This window comes from Gossypium hirsutum, chromosome D09 (assembly GCF_007990345.1).
Source record: "Gossypium hirsutum isolate 1008001.06 chromosome D09, Gossypium_hirsutum_v2.1, whole genome shotgun sequence".
Lineage (NCBI taxonomy): Eukaryota > Viridiplantae > Streptophyta > Magnoliopsida > Malvales > Malvaceae > Gossypium > Gossypium hirsutum.
This window is the reverse complement of record NC_053445.1, coordinates 50708996-50731152: the sequence shown is the minus strand read 5'-3', so window position 1 is coordinate 50731152 and position 22157 is coordinate 50708996. Positions and strand designations below refer to the sequence as shown.

At 33.8% G+C, this 22157-nt stretch overlaps 2 protein-coding genes across 3 annotated transcripts; both read right to left on the bottom strand.

Annotated features, from left to right (window-relative positions):
* Positions 1-304: 304 nt before the first annotated feature.
* Positions 305-4659, bottom strand: LOC107890509 (uncharacterized). Of its 2 annotated transcripts, XM_016814975.2 has the most exons (6): positions 4383-4659; positions 3824-4030; positions 3256-3477; positions 2799-2979; positions 1354-2687; positions 305-1103 (listed from the first exon to the last, which is right to left on the bottom strand). In XM_016814975.2, exons 1-6 carry the CDS (start codon positions 4417-4419, stop codon positions 469-471), a joined length of 2616 nt encoding a protein of 871 aa, XP_016670464.2. In that variant the 5' UTR covers positions 4420-4659; the 3' UTR covers positions 305-468. The 2 variants fall into 2 exon arrangements, with proteins under 2 accessions (XP_016670464.2, XP_016670462.2); XM_016814973.2 differs by having other exon boundaries at positions 1354-2979.
* Positions 4660-6815: 2156 nt separating this feature from the next.
* Positions 6816-10850, bottom strand: LOC107890508 (uncharacterized). Its single transcript, XM_016814972.2, has 7 exons — positions 10209-10850; positions 9737-9839; positions 8762-9636; positions 8508-8610; positions 7668-8413; positions 7268-7366; positions 6816-7104 (listed from the first exon to the last, which is right to left on the bottom strand). The coding sequence occupies exons 1-7, from the start codon at positions 10848-10850 to the stop codon at positions 7021-7023; spliced, it is 2652 nt and encodes an 883-aa protein (XP_016670461.2). The 3' UTR covers positions 6816-7020.
* Positions 10851-22157: the final 11307 nt, after the last annotated feature.

Sequence of the window (22157 nt, the reverse complement as noted above, 5' to 3'; positions counted from 1 at the left end):
AAATGCAAATTTTCTATTTTTTTAAAATATGCATTTATACCATCCAAACAGGGGGGGCCAAGGCCACTATGTTTTGGGCCTAAGTCAGAAATTTAGTTGGTGCTAAATGATTAACCTTTTATTTCGTCATTCAAATTAGTAGCTCCACACTAATACCATGATACACCAATTTGTGTTGTAAGCATATATTAATGGCAAATTTTGAATAATTTGTTTGGACTTGTAAATTATTGTTTTTTTCACCCAGATACAATGAATTATAGTATACTAAATAAGATGAATATACTAGTACTACAACAACAACAAAAAAAACAATGCAATTGTCCAAATAATTTACAAGCTACAAATTCCCATGAATAAGAAAAATTCAAGGCTAAAAAGAAAAAAAATAAAAGAGTTGCTATTAAACAATGCCATTGAGAAGCAATCCCCCACTCAATAATGTCTAGAGGCATTTATGATCCTATCCTAATTTGCAGATGAACAGCATACAAACTGTGTCCAGAGTGGCCTACCCTTCATTTTCCTTTTCTCTCTTTTAATATCAGCTTGATACTTTGCAGGAGAATCCCATTTTTCCACATTGCTTGGCTCAGTTTCAGGTGATTCAGGTCCCAGAATTGAGCTAACTTTGGTAACCATGCCTCCATTATCTTTCGTTACTTTTTCATCTCTTGGGTCTGCCTTGGGGGAATTTGGGAACTTTGGTTTGGTCTCATTAATGGCTTCACCCAGTAGGCTCTTCAATGGAGTGTGCTGCATTGTATTCCAGTTGTTTACTTTTGCTATGATCTCTTCCTTCTTTCTTCCTTGTGACTCACTTGCCGTGTGAGTAATAGAAGGGAACCAGCCAGCATGTTGTGAATTCTGCGCGGTCTGGACTTCAGATGCAGCGGCGGCGTTTTGGTTGCTGCCTACAGGTTCAACTAGTGTCATGAAAGATGGTGGCTTGAATTCATCAGATTTATCGAAATGTTTTTCTCCCAATACTGCTGATGGTTTGTTTATGTTGGCTTTCTCTGGTTCCAACAACGGATGTGAGCCAATTGGTGATAAATTTTCAGTGTTGATTGCAGCCGGGTTATCTGATTGCATCGAGAAAACTGTTCCATACACAAAAACAAAAGAAATGAGCTTAATTCTTGGAACACAATGTCCACTTTTACATGCTACTCGGGCTTGGATGTGAATGTTAAACATGGATATCAATCCTAAAAGCTGAAGTAGCCTACTTTAGATTGAACGGTTCTAAACTTCATATAAGTTTATATAAATGATTAGTTAAGCCAGATTAGAAATTCTTCATCATGCTAAGATAAATTTATATTAAAGAGCAAGAAGATGCTAACATACCCGAAACAGATCCCCACTGACCATCCAAACTATCATTGTGACTGCTTGATTTTGAAACATCACCTACGGGTGCATCGAGTTGAGGCTTAATAGAGCCATTATCAGCCTCCCCTTGCAAACTTAGTGTGCTAGTCCCGGAAGCATCCACTCCGGACTCTCCAGTATGGCTATCATCAACAGCAGCAGAAATTCGACCCGTAGGCTCAGCAAATGATGGTGAATGTATCGAGTCTTTCTTCAATTGGTCCTGTGAAGTTTTCTCAAACTCATTTCCTTCAATGTTGCTTACTGCAGAAGTCATAAGATTTTTGACCACACACTCTCCTTGTAACTTGATATCCCTACTTATTTCGGATTCCTTCATGTCATCGAGACTGTTTGAAGGCCTATTCAAGTGTGGGCCTTCAGTCTCAGGTAAGGCCCTTGTATATTCATCATTATCTTCCTTCGCGGCAACTGGGGAATCATGATGCAGGCTAACAGATTCAGATGCAGAATTTTCAACATCAAGTAAGTTCGATGATGGGTTGGTTTGGGACAGAGAAGAACCGTTTGTAGATTCATTTGACGTTAATGTCTTTTTCACATAATTTTCATCATCAATTCTTCCCGTGTTCTCATCTTCAGTTATATGAGCCCCATTTCTACCCGATTGAGGAACGTCCATATCATCACTGCCACATATATTATTTAACTCAACATCAGTATGAGAAACCAAAACAGGCTGCTTTTCTTTGAGATACCAGACTTCCAGGTCCTTCTTGTTCTTAGTTGTATCATCATCAACAAAAGACCCCAATGTATCAGATCCTTTATCAAGCTGAATAACATCAGTTTTCCCTTCAACAACCTCTTCTTTATTTCCACCAAGTTTATAGCTGTCTTCGGCAACATGAATACACGAAGCATCTGCCTCATTGTCTTTATCCAGCTGCTTTAATGACAAAGTATCACATATCTCCTGAGAAACAAGGTCTTTGACTTCATCTTCCTCATCAACTATTATTTCTTCAGAAGCTAAGGCCCTCGATTGAGGCAATTTCACCGTGTTATGATCTTTAAAACTCTCATGCTTTAGCGCATAAACACTTACATTTTCCTTCTCTGTTTTATCGCACACCTTAGTTGAATCTTGTGCTGCATCAGTCGGTATTTGAAAGTTATATGTAGAAGCATCAATATCTTTTGCGGATTCATCTTTAGCCGAAAGATCATTAATGACAGTGTTGAGAGGCAATTTATCATCATTTTCTTTTACTTTGACTACTCTATCAACCAACCGAGTCTCAGGAGTTATATCATCCGTCTTTTCAGATGTTACACACGCATGAACCCTGTTTGATGCCACAACATCTGTTAGATTTTGTTCTAAATTAATTCCCAGGTGTCCCTTTCCATCACTCTCTTGCTCAGCATTTTCATTAATGGATGTTTTAGAAGCCAACCTGTCACTAAAATCTTCCTCCAACTGACCCAAATCTGAAATTCCATCCAGCATCATTTCTATCTTTTCGGCATTAGTCTCCTGCCTAACAGTGTATTCTGCCATCTTATCACCACCACCGACTTTACTACTCTCTTCCAAGACGTCCATTAGAGGTTCCATTTTGATTGGGATCACATCACCTGTTAAATGACCCAGAAATTAATATACAGTGCACACATCTTAAGAGTGACTGCATAAACTAACCAAACTAAGCCCCAGATTCATGCTAGATGGTACCATTAGTGTAATATAAGCTTCACATTATTTGTCCACAAGCAAATTAGATATGCCATTAACTTCAAAAGCAACTACTTGTAGACACAAGTTAAAATTTTCAGACAAGCCATTAACAACGGCACCTCACTTGAAGTAACCTACAACAATTCACATCGAGTGTGCGTCATAAAAGAACTTACAGGTGTCTTCACAATCTTTGAAAGATACAACGGGAGTAAGATCCTTGTCTGATTTGCTAGGATGATCGAAACTGTCCAGCCTTCCGAGACCAAATCCACCATCTTGAAATTCCATTGCAGCATCCGAAAAGACGTCATCTTCAGATTTGTTGGACATTGCTCCAATTCCACCAATATTTTTCTCCAAACTACAGCTTTCCACAACTTTAGGAACTTGAGCACCTAGATTCACCAAACCAATACATTTGGTTCATCAGTTCAACCAAAAAAAGGAATCTTGTTCTTCTCCCTAAACTCCTTACAACCCAACAAATTGTCCCCAACTAGCCTATTTATATCTATCAAAATTAAAGTTTTAACCTTTGAAAGACACCATGATGAGCTCAAAAGTTTTGGATTTTTCCATAACTCTTGGAAGTTGGGCAACTAGATTCACCAAAACTCCTTAAAATACAACAAACTGGCCCATTTATATGGCACAAAATTGAAACTTTTTACCTTTGAAAGGACCATTTATGCAAAGAGTGTTGTTTTCACACACTTAGAAAAGGGAACTTGGTTAACTTACAGGGGGTTTTATGAGACTCATCTGAAAGTGGTTCCTCATCTGAAGGAGTTGAATGAGTGATAATATCCCTTGAATCAATTAGCTTGTAACCTTCAATGGTTCCACATATCTTCTTGTGAGAACGCCTCTGTTTTGCACTTGGATGTGGGTTTGGAAAAGGCCACCCACATTTGTGACATAAATGAACTCCTCCATGGCTCTCATGCCCTGCAAATATCTAGCTTATTTCAGTAACCAGTCCTTAAAATATATGAAAAAATGAAAAGAAAAAAAAACGTTGTAAACAATGACAGTTATATTTTTACATAATGTGAGTCTATAAAAATAGAAAAAAAATAAGAAACTAGAAGCCAAAAGAAGAACTAGAAAAAAAACCCACATAAACAAAATAGTCCCTAAAGGCATAATGAAGGGAAAAAGTTGCAGTTTTTCAAGAAACAGTAAAATCCAGAAATGTTTTTCTTTTCCAGGAAAATGAGTAACCAAGAAAAAGCACCAAAAAAAAACTTCAACCACCCCAGAAAATAATGACAAAAAACATTAAAATAAAAAAAAACACCTGAGGGATGATTTTTCCCATGATCTTGAATGTCCATAACTAAGAACAATAAACAAGAAGAAAAAGATGAAGAAAAGGGTTTTTTTTTTGTTTGCTTTTCTTTTCTACAGTTAAAACTGAAACAAACACAGGGAAGACTGAGGGTTTTGAAGAAGTAAGCTAATAATAGTGTGGAAAAGTCCAATGGGGTTTTAGGCTTTTAGCAAAGAAAAGAAAAAACAAAAAATTGGGTCTTTTAATTAAGAAAATGAACTTTTACACCGCAGTTTGTCGGTTTCAATGGTGGGGGGCTTAACTCATAAGAGGGACCTTGTACGGAACAGTGATGGAGTCCTTTTAACAATTTATGGTGATCACGCATTATCCTGTTCCCCATGTGCGCTTGTTATGAATAATCCTCTGCTACTCTTTTTTTTACTAATTAATTGACTTTTTTAAAGTAATTCATCGAACCGATTGATTTACCTTTTTTTGTATTAAATGAGAATTATAAGGCCATGATTGCTTTTTTACCCTTTAAAGATAGGTATTAATTGTGTACTTAACAAATTTTAGTAAAATATACCGCGTTTAAAAAATTTATTTTTACTCTTTCATTTAATTTTTCGTTTTTTTATCTCTTAAATTTTTTACTTAAAATTGATGATTTTTTTACTTTGTTAACGTGACATATACGATATATAGCAATTTGGATGATATCTTAGTATTTAATTAATTTAAAATTTCAAAAAAATATAGAAAATAAATTTTAAAATCATTAAAAATATATAAAAGAGTTTTAAATTTTAAAAATGAATTAAATGTTAACATACAAACCAAATGAGAGATATATCAACAAAATTAATTTTTTTGAAATGATTTTAATAAAAAATAAATTAAAAAATGGACTGCAAAAATCATCATCTTAAAAGATTAGTCTTTAATAACGACAAAATGTGAAATAAAAAATCATTATAAACATAAAAATCGATTTAAATGGAATGATAAAATTTATTGAAGAACCGAATAAAAAAGGATGATTATAAACATTTAAAGTTTGGGGGAATATTAAAAGTAAAATAAAAATAAATTTTATTTATTTATTTTAAGATTATAATAGAAAACTATTAAATTTATTTTTATATTTAATAGTTATATTAATTTGAAGCGGTAGTTAAAATTTTCTGTTGACATGGGAGTTAAAATCCAATATTATATCATATTAAATAAAAAATAAAATGATATTAGACACCACATTGCCCAGAGTTTATATATGGTTTTATCTGCAACCAGCATATTAAATTAGTATTTTGTTTCTTAATTTTTTATACTTATTACTTAATTTCATCTCAGTACTTCATCTTCCTTTTTATCTATCATTGACTTTTGATGGATCCATCTGCTATATTTTATGAAGTTAAAATATGCTACTAGTTTTTGTGTATTTTATGTTTTTTTTTGAATAATTTTATTATAAGTTCTGATTATATATGTTCTTTTTTGACATAATATTTAGAACTACTTATAATCCCTCCCCAACCCATAAATAAAAAGATAATACGTTTCAGCGCACTGAAATCTACGTTCTCCTGCACCGAAATAGTGATTAAAACTCTTATATAGTATTTAAATAATATGAATTTAAACTTTGTTATCTACTTATAGTTAGTAGTTTAAATTTTGTTCCCCAATATTATAACAATGAAAAATGCAGTCTAATTGTTAATACCGCTAAATTTCTTCCATTAAACTCAAGTCTATTACAATGTCTTTTTTTTTTTGTTATATGGTTATTAAATGAATATTTTTATTTTTATTTTCAAAAGATGATACCAGTAAATTTAACAATATTAACAATTAAAACATATAAATTTTTTTAGCATATGTACTCTTTGTACTTTTTGGAGATTAGCCTCTTTACTTTCATTTTAGAAAAGAGTTAATTGCACCAAACATTCCTAAACTATAACTTTAATTTTAAATTAGTCCTTAAACTTCAAATCATTCTAATTACATCTCCAAATTATTAAGGTTATATCAATTAGGTCCTTCCATTATTAAAATTCTTAATTTAATTGTTAAATGACACGATAAATCTTATGTAACATAATTTAAGATAAACATTTTAAGAAAAATAAATATTTTAAAAACCTTAATTTTGTGATTTTCAAAACTTTTATAGAAATTTGATCATTTACTCTCTTTTTTTCAATTTACTTCAACGGATAATTTTAAATATTTTGAAAAGATAAAAATTTCAAATTAATTAATTGCCTCAATTTTACCATAACTTCACCAATTGAACTAATTGTACATGTACTTAATAATATAAATACCATTTAAGTCAAATACTTATTTTTATAAAATAATTACTATGTTTAATACTCTTATATGATATTAAAATCACATATTTAATATTTATTTTTATTACATAACAGATTCAACCTAATGAAATTGATCGAATGGTGACTCAAAAATCACCTTTTTCTTCACGTACTTTTTTGTTTCTCTTACATGGAAAAATGGCGTACAAATATGCTGTCCGTGTGACCACTATCAATATAAGCAGACGCTATTTTGGAAATGAAACGGGGATATCATCATCAAAGCTAACTAATAAAGTAACAATTACAAAGAAAGAACAACTCTTATGTTGAAACTATTTGTTCGATGAGTCTGCTATTGGATGGATGACGTGTTCTTCAACATAATCGGCAAATCTCACGCTTGGTCGCTGCTCACACTACATGAACAAGATGGAAGTAAGATTGCTTGGCATGCAAGAAACAATAAGATGATATTAATATGTAGTAATTTAGCAGGAGATTAGTGGGGGAGGGAGGGCCAATGGCAGATAAATGATTCAGAGATGTTCTTTTATGGAGTGAAAAGTGTAAAGTACTAACTGGGATTCTGCAGTGAATGTTTAGATGATAGTTCATTTCACTGAGTCGGGTTTTGGCAAGTTCTTCAGCATCAGAGGCTTTCTTCCAAGCTTCCTTGACCTGAATCGAGCATATTAGAGTTTTAGCACGAACTTCTGTAGTGAGAACAATCTATGACAGGTACATGGATAATAATGAAATGAAAATAAACTTTGTAAGAACGTTAAACTTCATGTCTTAGAGAAGGACTTGACATCTGCGCTATTAGTGTGTGATCTAATATGGTAAAGAAGCAAAGCATCTAACACATTCAGGCATTTTGGTTTTTTATGATACTTGCAAATTATTTTGATTAAGATTTCCAGTTACCTCACTATATTTGAAAGCTAAGTATAAGAATAAGTGTTCATGTCATATTCACCTGATCGATGCAAATGTTGGTCTGATCTTTGGCAACGAAAGCAGATTTTTCCAACATATTCCGTAGGTAAGATAACTCTTTAATCAAATCTAAACCCACTTCTTCAGCATCTTGCATCTGATTTCTTGAGAATTCAAATGACCTCTCTGCATGAAGCCGAAATGAAGAACAGTTCAGACAAGTACAAATACCTCTGCATCCACGTGGGTTTCTTTTAAGGATCCCCTTTTGAAGACTAGCAGAAGGAATTCTAGGAGGCATAGAGGCTTCAACAAAGCTAGCTTCTATTTGCTTTTCATGGTTTGCGCATTTCTCGGTAGACTTTATGCAGTTCACATCCGTTTCAAGAGGTAACTGATTAGCCACCAATTTAGCACCTTCTTCTCTTGGAGAGCTTGATGACATGGCTGGCGACTCAACCACATCTTTAAGCCTAGTTTCTAACTTCTGACTTGTATCCAATGCAGAAGGTTTTACAGGTGGTCCTGGTTCTTGTAGATTCATTATCATCGGGGATTCAGCTACTTGTTTAGTAGGAGACTCTGTTGGTTTATGGTCAGAAGTACTCGTAACTGATGCTGCAACCACATCTAGCTTAATATCATCACCCTTATGACGCTCTACAGGACACCTTTTGTCATTGGAAGTAACCATTGATGTGTCTTTGGCAGGAGTAATGAACAGTGAAAGTGGCTTTTCTTTGGAACTCTTCTCAACTTTCAGTGACTGATTATTTCCAGAAGCACCTAGTAAAGAATCAAAGAAAAAGGTTAAAAATACTTACGCTCTGATCTAAATGTAAAACAACAGTATTATGTGAATGGTTGAATTAGGACTCACTGGAGTTTTGACTTGTTATATCGATCAAATACGGAAGCAACCGACTATAACTGAATGAACCCGGAATTTTAGATAACTTCAGATGCAAGTGTGCGTTTGGAGCCTATTAAACATCACAGCCACAGTGACATTAGCATGAAATGTCTTTAAACATTCATCTTTAATTAGTATAAAATGCACCTATAGAGTCAGGAAATTAGACACTGCAAATAACTACCATAACCGGAAACACTGGCAGGTAGATAGAAGCTTACCATCTTGTTTTTAGGACTTGAGTCTGGGCTTTTAGCATGGCCATGACCGTTATTTCTGTGAAGCGCTTCATTTGTCGACTTCTCAGTAACTTGACCTACACCTTGTGAAACATTATCCACTGTGTTGCCTCTGCTACCATCAGTCTCGTGCTTGGAGGACATATTGACATCAGGCGGTGTCATCAACATACATTCTCCACTTAAGTCTTCAACACATTCCACAACTTCACCATCAATGTCAACTCTCTGCTGTAAACTGCATTTTCCGTTTCCTCCCGTTTCAGATAATGCAGGATCCACAGAATTCAGGTGCTGACATTCAAAGGAATTACAAATGGTGGCTTTCGGCATCCCTTGAATCTCAGACCTCTTTGTGTCATCTTCAGAACTTTCTGTAACTTCATAATCACAAGATTCACATGTATTATTAAGTGTAGACAAATTCTGGTCCAAAACTTCAAGACTTTGAGCATTGCAAGGATGTTCAACACTAATCTTTGCAACCTCGATTTTATCTGTCGATGTTTTATTACTAGAAACCACACCAACTAAATTTTCCTCATTGAAATGAGAATCCTCTATAGTTGAAGATGAACAATTTTTCAAACAATTCAGATTCTGGCCTTCAAAAGAATCTTGCAACTCAAGTTTCTCAATTTCTCCATTAACCACTGGCATCGAGGAAGCCTCATCGTCCCTTGAGGTAAAGGACTCAACTGATGCCGCAATTAACGGCTCACCAGAATCAGTATCGTGAACCACCAAGGAGCAGCTAGTTGTCTTATCTGGCAATGATTTTTGACCATTTGAAGCCAAGAGATGTTCGTCTTCGAAACCCTTCTCGGGTTTTTGAGGGTGACCCATTGTTTGGGAACCTGTAAAGATCACATACAAGAATGTTTGTCTTAGTTTCGACAATACATTTGATTGTTTGGAAAGAGAGAAAAAGCAAAGAGAAAACTGCAGAGAATTTACCAGAATGATCTTTTTCGATATCCATCAAGTAAGGAAGCAATCTTCTGTAGCTGAATGAGCCTGGAGTTCTGAAAAGCCTCGCACGAGAACAAGGTTTAAGAACCTAGTCCACAATACACGAGCAACCAGCATTACTAAACAAAATTAGCAATATATGTATAGGCACTAATAATCAAGCTGAATCAAGTTAAAACTAGATGAAGCTCAAGCTCAACTCGAAACTTGATTCAATATCCATAACAATAAAAACTGAACTACTCAAATTCGATCAATTAAAATACTTGAACTCGACTCGCTTGATAACTCAATTTAAAAGCTCTACTCAACAATAATTATTGTGTATTTTTCATATGGGTATAAAAAAAAACATACAATTTAAGGAGGAATTCCAAAAATAGAAACAAAACCAATAGCAAAAAGTATCAACCAAGCATTAAATTAAACGGAAAAAAAAATTATATTAAAATCTTACTGATTTCATTGAATTGTTCATGGCATCTCTCTGCTGATGAAAGCCTTTTTCACATGGCTTCTTCTCTAAGAACTGATCTGAAAATTCACCTCCGTTTCTTTCAACCACTGGTTCAGCTCCAAAGATCTCAGCATCTGGTGGTGTCGACTGCACAAAATTCTCATTCGACATATCCAACTTTTTAAAACTTCCATTTTCCAACGGTTCTTGAGTTACAACCAAGTGAATCCCAGCAATCTGAGGTTTCCCCAGATTCTCAGTATCATCGAAACTGTCAGGAATCACTCCATCGGTGGAAGAGGGAGAGAAGACCCGTCTTAAACGGAGATCTTTGATGGAAACGGCGGATAAACCGCACCCCATCGATGAATCTTCATCCGGTAAGCTGTTTTTCAGTTTCTTGACAATGGGTTGCTGATCATGGTGGTTTCTACCGTGTTGGGATTGGCTTCCGCTTTGAATCTGGGATTTGCTACGAATGAAGCTTCCAATTAACGAACGAGTTACAGGAAAGGATAATCGCTTCCGCTTCTTAGAGATTTCCTTTGCATCCGCCATTGTTAAAACCCTAAACCAAAAACTGTGTGTGTGAGAGAGAAAGAGAGGCGATCGAGTGGCGGGCAGAACTGAGATGATAAGCATAACTTTGGAGGGAAAGCAATGACTGAGTTTGGCGGGAAATAATATGGGTTTGGGCCACACAATTTATGGGCTTATCCCAATCAGGATTTATTTTTGTTAAATTTAAATTTCTCGAAGATGGTTACTTATCCAAGCCCAAAAGTCAGGTTATTTGAGAAAGGTTAAAATATGTCATAGATCCTTATATTCTTTACAAATTTGAAATTAATCCATGCACTTTTATTTTCAGGAATTTAATCCTATTAAATTTTAGATTTTAAAATTCAAGTTAAATTGTTAACCCTAATTAAAAAAAATAACATTATAATAAACTTGAATTTAACAAAATAATTTTAATAATATTAACAGTTTAACCTATATTTTTAAAATCTAAAAAGCAGAAATCTAAACCGTATTTGAATAAATATGTATGATTTTGATGTATGTGTGCCTCTAATTAAAATCATCACCCGCTTGTTTTATTAAAAGAAATACTTACTATTAACCGTAATCTTTACTTTTAATTTTATTTAAACCAATTGAATTTCTCAAGAAAAAAAAGACTTCGATGGATGGGAAATATTTTAATCTATATTGAATTAATTAAAAGATAATATCATAAATGGCATGTCTACTTTGATCGAATTTTTAATGTGGTATTTTTATTTTTTTAAATATTATTTCGTGTACTATAATGGCATGAGTTTAACACATTTAACATCTAATAAGCCAATCAGTAAAATTATGACATTCAGATGGGAGGTCCAAAGCATCACCACAATACATAGAGTGAGGTGAGATCATATTTTGAAGGAATCAATCTTTTAATTAGGAAATTTTCTATGAGTAGAGTAGATGTAACACTATATCCGATTTGATTATCGGATTCAAGTTATAAAATGTTACGTTTGTTGCTGGAACAATTACAACTACAATTATGATACATTCCCATAATTTATACAATTTATTCCAATTAATACATCAATATAACATGCTTTATATTCATATTTGGGATTACACGAGCTTACAAAAGTTCCTATGATAACCTGAAAATCATTTGAGGATTAAAATGTAAAGTTTTCAAATTTTATCAAATTGGCATTGCGACCATGAAAGTCTCATGTCGCAACATCAATGACAAGAACATGGCATTGAGACTTTGTTGTTGCGATTTTGAAAATAGTAAATTTATATCGCAACTTCAAACAAGAGATTCGTGTCGCAACATATCGATGTGTATTGGAACCCAGCCATTGTTTGAAAAGTCAAAAAGGGTGGGCACCGAAAGTAGAAAGTAAAATTGGTTGGCAAGTTGGGTTAAAAGTTGGCATGGGATAATTGCAATTTTGGTCCCTAATTGTATAGGAACATTGCAAGTTGATCCTTGAACCTCAACTATAAATAGGCCTAACCATTTCTTACTTTCTTCATCCCACACTTGCCATTCTCTACTTAAGGCAATTGTTCTCTCTCCCTATTTGTAAACTTTCACTTGTATTTTTGGAGTGAAATATATTTGGTAGTGCCCGAGGACGTAGGCAAAATTTGCTGAACCTCGTTAAAATTCTAGTGTTCTTTATTTTTGTTCTGCATATTTTGCAAGTGTCATTGTAGTGATTTATTGTGCTATTAAATTACGATAGAGGGATATTCTGGCTAGGAAAGATCTGGTATGTAAGCGATCCTCGTGATCCACCTCTCTTTCCTGGGAATTGAACTTAGTGTGATTTTTCAGTACAATAATTTTACTATTTCACACGCTTCCGCGCAACAATTGGTATCAAAGCCAGGTTCGTACTTGGGGAATACGACCGTTTACGGCACTATTCACGTATACAGTACTATTCACGTATACAGTACTATTCACGTATACGGTACTGTTCACGTATACAGTAGTTGGGATTGAGGAGAAAAATGGCAGCAGCATCGTCATCAGCAAGGACTACTGTGACAAATGCAAAATTTGAAGTAGAGAAATTTGACGGTACCAATAATTTTGGTATGTGGCAGTGTGAGATCCTGGATGTCTTATGTCAGCAAGAGCTGGATATAGCCCTTGAAGAAAAACCTGACAAGATGGATGACAAGGAGTGGGCCAAGATCAATAGACAGGCGTGTGGTACAATCCGCCTATGCTTGGCCAAAGAGCAGAAGTACTCCGTCATGAGGGAGACATCAGCGAAGAAGCTGTGGGATACATTGGAAGAAAAGTTTCTAACGAAAAGTCTTGAAAATAGGCTTTATATGAAAAAGAAACTTTTTCGGTTCACGTATGCACCCGGTATGTCGATGAATGACCATGTGAACTCATTCAATAAAATTTTAGCAGACTTGCTAAATTTGAATGAGAAATTTGAAGATGAAGACAAGGCATTATTGTTGTTGAATTCTCTTCCTGATGAATATGATCATCTTACCACCACATTGCTTCATGGGAAAGATTCAATCACATTTGATGCAGTCTGTAGTGCGTTGTATAGATCTGAGACTCGAAAGAAAGATAAAAGAGATCACAGAGATACAACTGCAGAAGTCTTAACAGTAAGAGGTCGTTCACACAGCAGCAAACCTGGTAGAAGGGGTAAGTCCAAAGGGAGACCCGCCAAAGATGAATGTGCCTTTTGTCGTGAGAAAGGGCATTGGAAAAAGAATTGTCCTAAGTTACAAAAGGGCAAGTCTATTTCTAATGCATGTGTAGCGGAGCATGATGAGGAGTCAGACTTTAGCTTGGTTGGCATAGCAATGGCATGTCAAACGGATGAGTGGATATTGGATTCGGGATGTACTTACCATATGTGTCCTAATAAGGACTGGTTTTCTAGTCTTGAAGAACTAGAAGGTGGAGTTGTTTTTATGGGCAATGATAGTGCCTGTAAGACAATGGGTGTAGGTACAATCAAATTGAAGAACCATGATGGCTCAATCCAAGTTCTGACAGATGTTCGCTATGTACCCAGCTTGAAGAAAAATCTCATCTCATTAGGGGCCCTAGAATCTAAAGGGCTCACAATCACTTTGAGAGATGGATTACTAAAGGTAGTAGCTGGGGTATTGACGGTGATGAAAGGCACTAGAAGAAATAACTTGTACTATTTAAATGGAAGTACAGTTATTGGATCAACATCAACAGCTTCTGCGAAAGATGCAGATTCAGAGGCTACCAGGTTATGGCATAGGCGATTGGGACATGCTGGTGAAAAAGCTTTGCAGACTTTGGCGAAGCAAGGCTTGTTGAAAGGTGCAAATTCTTGCAAATTGGAATTCTGTGAACATTGTGTTCTGGGCAAGCAGACGAGGGTAAAATTTGGTTCAGCAATTCACAATACGAAAGGAATTCTGGACTATGTTCACAGTGATGTGTGGGGACCTACCAAAGTGGCTTCTTTGGGAGGTATGCACTATTTTGTCACTTTTCTTGATGATTATTCAAGAAAAGTATGGGTGTATCTAATGAAAAGAAAAAATAAAGTTTTGGATGCATTTCTGAAGTGGAAGAAGATGGTGGAGACTCAGACAAGTTGAAAGGTCAAACGACTTCGATCAGATAATGGTACTGAGTACAAAAATGATCCATTTCTACAAGTATGTCAAGATGAGGGCATTGTGCGACACTTCACTGTTCGAGATACACCACAGCAGAATGGGGTGGCAGAACGCATGAATCGGACTATACTGGAGAAAGTTCGATGTATGTTGTCCAATGCTGGATTGGGCAAGGAATTTTGGGCTGAGGCAGTTACATATGCGTGCCATCTAATTAACCGATTGCCATCAGCTGCAATAAATGAAAAAACTCCTATGGAGATGTGGACTGGTAAACCTGCTACTGATTATGATTCTTTACATGTTTTTGGTTCCACTGCATATTATCATGTAAAAGAATCTAAGTTAGACCCAAGAGCAAAGAAAGCATTATTCATGCGTATAACTGATGGTGTAAAAGGATACCGTCTCTGGTGTCCTGATACAAGGAAGATTGTTTTCAGTAGAGATGTAACTTTTGATAAATCAACCATGATGAAGAACGAGGATTCACCAAAGGATGACCAAACCAGTAGTACTTTGCAGCAGGTGGAGTTTGAAAAGGTTAATGATGATCCAGCTAATATTGAAAGAACAAATGATGAAGAAGTTTCGACCCAAGAACTTCTACAGCAACAAGATTCAATTGCATATAGGAGGCCAAGAAGAGAGATTCGTAAGCCTGCTCGCTTTGATGATATGGTGGCCTATGCACTTCCAATTGCAGATGATGATGTTCCTTCCACTTACACAGAAGCAATAAGTAACTCTGATGGTGTAAAGTGGAAGCAAGCTATGAATGAAGAAATGCAGTCTCTTCATAAAAATAGGACTTGGGAGTTGGTGAGACTGCCCAAGGGAAAGAAGGTAATTGGATGCAAATGGGTATATGCAAAGAAGGAAGGATTTCCTGGTAAAAATGAAATTCGATACAAGGCTAGATTGGTAGCAAAGGGTTACGCTCAGAAAGAAGGAATAGACTACAATGAAGTGTTTTCTCCAGTTGTGAAGCATTCGTCTATTCGGATTTTGCTAGCCTTGGTTGCGCAATACGATCTTGAACTAGTTCAGCTTGATGTGAAGACAGCATTTTTACACGGTGATTTGGAAGAGGAAATCTATATGACTCAGCCTGATGGATTCAATGTTGCTGATAAAGAAAATTGGGTTTGCAAACTGACAAAGTCGCTTTATGGATTGAAACAATCTCCGAGGCAGTGGTACAAGTGATTTGATCAGTTCATGAAAGGGCAAAGGTACACAAGAAGTAAATTTGATCATTGCGTATATTTTCAGAAGCTACAAGAAGGAACTTTCATATACTTGCTCTTATATGTTGATGATATGCTGATAGCATCTAAGAGCAAAGTTGAGATTGAGAGATTGAAAACTCAACTCAATCTCGAGTTTGAGATGAAAGATCTAGGTGAAGCTAAGAAGATTCTTGGCATGGAAATATGTAGAGATAGAGCTCATGGCAGAGTTAGCTTGTCTCAGAAGCAGTATTTGAAGAAAGTACTACAGCAGTTTGGCATGAACGAGCAGACCAAACCTGTAAGTACCCCGTTGGCTTCTCATTTCAAGCTTTCTGCACAACTATCTCCTTCGACAAATACGGAACGAGAATACATGTTGCAAGTTCCGTATTCTAATGCAGTGGGTAGCTTGATGTATGCAATGGTGTGTACAAGACCCGACATTTCACAGGCAGTTAGTATAGTGAGCAGGTATATGCATAATCCTGGAAAATGACATTGGCAAGCTGTGAAATGGATTCTACGGTATATTCAGAAGACCGTGGATGTTGGATTACTGTTCAAGCAGGATAATACACTTGGTAAAGGTGTTATTGGGTACGTTGATTCTGACTATGCCGGTGATTTGGACAAGCGAAGATCAACCACCGGTTATGTGTTTACACTTGCTGGAGGACCAATAAGTTGGAAGTCTACACTACAGTCTACAGTTGCATTGTCAACCACAGAAGCCGAGTACATGGCTGTAACAGAGGTTGTAAAGGAGGCTATTTGGTTACAAGGTATGGCTAAAACCTTGGGGTTGGTTCAGGAGCATATTAACGTGTATTGTGATAGTCAAAGTGCTATTCATTTAGCAAAGAATCAAGTCTATCATGCACGTACAAAACATATCGACGTACGATTCCATTTTGTGCGGGAAATTATTGAAGAGGGGAAAATTTGTCTTCAGAAGATCAAGACTGCAAATAATCCCACAGATATGATGACCAAGGTGGTAATAGCAACCAAGTTCGAACATTGTTTGAACTTGATTAATATCCTGCAAGTTTAACAGTTGAAGAAGGCACTATCAAGTATTGTTGTCAAAGGCAGAAAGAATTGTGTGAAGATAAGATTATCCTAATCAAATCTTCAAGGTGGAGATTATTGGAACCCAGCCATTGTTTGAAAAGTCAAAAAGGGTGGGCACCGAAAGTAGAAAGTAAAATTGGTTGGCAAGTTGGGTTAAAAGTTGGCATGGGATAATTGCAATTTTGGTCCCTAATTGTATAGGGACATTGCAAGTTGATCCTTGAACCTCAACTATAAATAGGCCTAACCATTTCTTACTTTCTTCATCCCACACTTGCCATTCTCTACTTAAGGCAATTGTTCTCTCTCCCTATTTGTAAACTTTCACTTGTATTTTTGGAGTGAAATATATTTGGTAGTGCCCGAGGACGTAGGCAAAATTTGCTGAACCTCGTTAAAATTCTAGTGTTCTTTATTTTTGTTCTGCATATTTTGCAAGTGTCATTGTAGTGATTTATTGTGCTATTAAATTACGATAGAGGGATATTCTGGCTAGGAAAGATCTGGTATGTAAGCGATCCTCGTGATCCACCTCTCTTTCCTGGGAATTGAACTTAGTGTGATTTTTCAGTACAATAATTTTACTCTTTCACACGCTTCCGCGCAACAATGTGAAACCATAATTGTAAATCTTCTCAACAATGCATTATCATGCACGGAAAAAAATTCACACAAGAATCGGAACATTGGATCCAAAATGTCCCTTATGCCATAAAGAAAAAGAGGATGTGGACCACCTATTCCGCAAGTGCACTTTTGCTAGGCAGTTTGGTTTGAATCTCCCTTAGGACTGCGTATGTGCTGTCTGAATACAAGTTCAGTTCAAGATTAGATATGTAGGAGAGGAAGGAGAGACCAGGGCGTTCACCATGGAACATATGGGTCCATAGGAATAAAGTAGTGTTCGAAGCTGTAACCCTCAACCCGATTTTAGTCATTATCCTAGCCATCACCCCAACGCATGACACCATTAAGGCATTCTCGAGCTGGAGCATCCAGAGGAGAAGAGGAAGAGAGTAACACTAGTATCGACAAGAGTTATTTCAACTACAAGTCACAACGTTTTCATTGGATGGTGCAGAAGGAACTCCTTGGTAAGCATTAGGACACACGACTTTAAAACGCGGAGAATTGTGCGAGAAATATTCAACCAAAGCCACAGCGTCATTCGGAAGCTACTTATGGTCCGATTCATTCGGAAGCCATAACCTCGGCACTTATATGGACAAAAGACAGATCAGTGAGCAAAATCCTTGGAGGTAAGCAGAACAAGGAGGACTGGGAAGCTAAACCAATTCAGGATGACATCTTTGCTCTAAGAAATCTTTTTCAATATATTGATGTTTGTAATGAGAACCTTGGAGAATAGAAATGGGCTTCCAAGGAAGCATTGAGAAGACTAGGAAATCCATGATTTGTCTTGTTTTTGCCATTGTATTAAAAAAGAGAGTAAAATTATGACAGGTGGATTTTATTGTGTTATTACCTAATGCAATAAAGACAAATGCAGGGCTAAGTAAGGGGAAAAAAAAGGGGTGAAATTGAAAACTGATACGAGTTTGTTTGAATTATTTAAGAAGTAAGTTAAAATTTTTTGATCATTTACATCAAATGATTTTTTTATTTAATTTATAACCAACTTTTATAATGTAAAAAATATTTATATTAAAATATGTGAATTAATTTAAATATTTTATATAAAAATATTTTTAAAACATCATATAGGAGTTATTGGTTATGAATTATATGCAACAGAATGAGCGAAGATAATCTCAACAACATAAGAGTGATGAGATCAAGACTAAAAGTTCCATCAAAGGAAGCTATGGTCATGTGAAGCTGATGGTAGAACACTTGGAGTCGAAGCCTTGAAGAAGTCGCTCATGTTGTAAACATTGGAACTAGTCATGAGAAGCCAAGTGTAGAACACTTGGAGTTGAAGCTTTGAAGAAATCGTTCATGTTTGGATCTGTATGAGAAACTGAGTGCGAAGCACCCTTAGCAATGACAGCATTGCTAGATCGAGTAGGGAGAATATCAGGGCATGCTTGTGAGTAAGGCACCCGAAGTTGTTGAGTAGACCACCCAAGGCTAGGCAAAGGCCCTCAAGTATAGACAAAGGCCACCAAAGACCTAGAAAGGCCTCTCAGGTGCGACAATCCCAAAACAATGCAAATTTTAGAAGAAAGAGTTAAAAGGGGTTTTTTTGAACATTTTGAATAGTGGTAAAACACTTAGAAACCCTTAAAAGTCTTCAAATAATGTTAGAACGCGTGAACAAACCCTAAAAACATTTAAAAGTCTAAAGAAGATATTATAATCTTGTAGAATCAAATAGAACATTCTAGAAGCTCTAAAAAGATCTTACCTTGTACATTATTTTATAAGCGATCTTGATCGTCCATTTTAATCAATCTTAACTATTAGATCAAAGAGGCTTAATTGTTATAAAAGGGACCTCCCTGAAGTCCCAAAAATTAAAGTTTGAGCAATACTAGTTTCTAATTTTCTACAAAATTCTTTAGTGTTTTTAGTGTACTCTTTTGGTATGCTTGTTAGAAGCTAAACAGTAGTGCCACTAAAATTATTTAGTATGCTTAGTGTACTCTCTTAATGTGCTTGTTAGAGGGTAACTAATCTCTCTTCAATTTAGATAAAAGGCTAACATATTTTTAACAAAAGGCAAAACTTAACACAACAACTATAAAAACCATTAACTTTTAGTAAAATTTAAGAATTTATGTTACTTTTTTACAATTAACTTTCAGTAAAATTTAGGAAGTAATTTTATACGTAACCAATAAATTTAGCAAGTAATTTTATATGTATCCAATTAACTTTCTCAAAAGTTCAGGCAATTCTTTTACTATTGATGCTCATTTTGATCCTGAGTATCATAGTATTGATATGTGGTACTAATGATGACCTTCAAAATTAAAATCCTTAAATGACTAATTTCCACAATATAACCAAAATACCTTAAAAACAATTTCACTCCCACCAAACCAAAGTTTTGGTTATAATGGTAGTACTATTCATAATTTTAGTTATCATGATAATACTCTTTATTATAACTCATATAGGTTATCGGCTCGTCTCATGTTACTGATGCTGATAATGATATTTATTATCGTAGTACTAGTACTTATCATGTTACTGTTGCTCACTCATGTTACTGATGCTGATACTGATATTTATTATTATAATATTAGTGCTTATCTTGAACCTAATTAACACGATAATACTTTGGTGAACAAAAAATAAATAACCTAAGTATAAAAAAATATAAATATAAATTTGAAAAAATATAAATAATTTAATATATTAAAAATATATCATGTTTTAATAATAAAAACTCTGTCATATCCTCTATTGTTATATTGGTATTTTAAATATTTCCTCAATTTGTTTATTTTTTATTTTTATTAAAGTGAATTAAAAGGATAAAACTTTTAATTTGCTGAAAAAGTTTAAAATAATATAAGTGCAACTATTTTTAATATTTTTAGTGGTAGAAAACATTAGACATTCCAAATATTAAAAATAGAAACAAAATTAAAATGAAAAAAAAAACAAGAATTAAAATAAAATAAAAATTATTGTAAAATCTTAAAACCTTAAAAAATTCAAGAAGTTCTTTCTAAATTAATATTAAGAAGCAAATATAACTATACTATTTTCAATTATTTTAATTAAAAATTTGTTGTAAATTAATATTGAGTATCAAATATTATAAGTCAAATACTTTGAGAGCAAATCTAAGGATATATTTTAAAGTTTAACTAATAATAGAATTTGGAAGGATCCACCTACACATCATAAAAACTAAACTAATTTTTACACACTTCCATAACTATTTATATGATTAACATTTTAAGATCCAATTGCCATATTTTATGGTCTATTCGTGTATATTATGCATGTCAAATTTGATGTAAATTTGACACTTTTAATTATTTATTTTATGTAAAAATATTTCAATGATTGAATATATATTAATATATATAATATTTTAGATTGATACGATTAAGATATTGGGTTGGTTTAAAAATTTACATGCATAACAAGTAGAATTATATTAATAAATTTAATAGTTGAATCGTTAAGATATTAATTATATAAATAATTACAGAAGTGTGTAAAATTATTGACTTTTTAAATAATTTTAACTTGGAGAAGTACCATTTAAAATATTAAAATTTTATTTTTTATTTTTTTGGAAGTATCATTTAAAACAACTAATAAAAAAGTATGTTTTATAAATATTTTTTTGAGTAATTTGATATTTTTATATTATTTTGATTCATAATTCGAAATTTGTGAATATTTCTGCTTATAAACCTTAAAATATTTCAATAATGAAGGATTAATTAAAACAATTTTCAATAAATTAATAAAAATACGTTGGGATGATTTATATTATTTATAAAGTGTTTGACTAAGTTAGTAGCATATAATATAAACTTAATTAAAAAAATTTAAAAAATAAACTTTATTTTAAAATCATTTATATTTTCAATAATTTTATAATGTTTTTAAAATTAAATAACTTTAAACTACAACCATAAAAATATTAAAATGAATGAATAATAAAAATGAGAGAATTGAAATTTTTTTTAACATTAATTTCGTTATGGATTCTTATAATATATATTCTTTTTTATATAATACCTAAAATTAGCCATAGCCTCTCTACAACCCTTAAATAAGAAGATAATGTACTTTGACGCACTCAAATCCACGTACACAATTTTCGTCTATGTTCTTATGATAATGCACTTATCATATATATTCTTTTTTATACAATTTTCGTATCTCTCCATATGAATATCACCATATAAATATGAAATTAAGTGAAGAGATTTTTTATTTTAAAAACCCGAAATCTCATATTCATTACCCAATTTTTTAAATAAAAATATAAAATAAATTGAAACATGGAAAACTCAACTTTTAAAATAAATATAAAAAATTAAATGTGGGACAATTGATATTTTTGAGGCTCCAAAAATGGGGTCAAACACAAGATGCGAAAATAAATTATATAAAGATGGCGGTCGTTTCGTTAGTGTAATCCTCGCTTTTTATTACATCTCCCAACTCCACACCATCTATAAAATTGCCCTGTTTTTCTTCCATATTATTTGACATCGTCAAATTATTTATTTTATTTTAATCCCAAAATAATTGGGATTTTTACTCAATCGATGTTTAAAGTAGAGTTGGAGTTGAAGTGTTTTTTAAATGTAAAAGAATAAACATGTTTATTCACTTTTTTTATAAATAAGGAAAGGAATATCGACTTAAGAACCAATAATTCATAATTAATTACTTTTTGAAGTTTATATATAATAAATAAAGATGGTAATAAATACTAATATAAATATTTCGATTTATCTGTTTTTTTTTCCGATAAGTATATTTAACAAACAATTAAATATTTTTGCATGGAAGGTTCTTAAAATATTTAGTAAAA

What these genes read in the sequence shown, in the direction of transcription:
- LOC107890509 (XM_016814973.2), bottom strand. Translation starts at nt 4,419, where the DNA reads ATGGACATTCAAGATCATGGGAAAAATCATCCCTCAG. An exon ending in TGAGTCTCATAAAACCCCCT is followed by an intron (nt 3,478 to 3,823) that starts GTAAGTTAACCA and finishes TGGTGAATCTAG; the next exon opens with GTGCTCAAGTTCCTAAAGTT. An exon ending in CAAAGATTGTGAAGACACCT is followed by an intron (nt 2,980 to 3,255) that starts GTAAGTTCTTTT and finishes GTCATTTAACAG; the next exon opens with GTGATGTGATCCCAATCAAA.
- LOC107890508 (XM_016814972.2), bottom strand. Translation starts at nt 10,850, where the DNA reads ATGCTTATCATCTCAGTTCTGCCCGCCACTCGATCGCCTCTCTTTCTC. An exon ending in TGAACAATTCAATGAAATCA is followed by an intron (nt 9,840 to 10,208) that starts GTAAGATTTTAA and finishes ATTGTGGACTAG; the next exon opens with GTTCTTAAACCTTGTTCTCG. An exon ending in ACATTCACTGCAGAATCCCA is followed by an intron (nt 7,105 to 7,267) that starts GTTAGTACTTTA and finishes TTGTTCATGTAG; the next exon opens with TGTGAGCAGCGACCAAGCGT.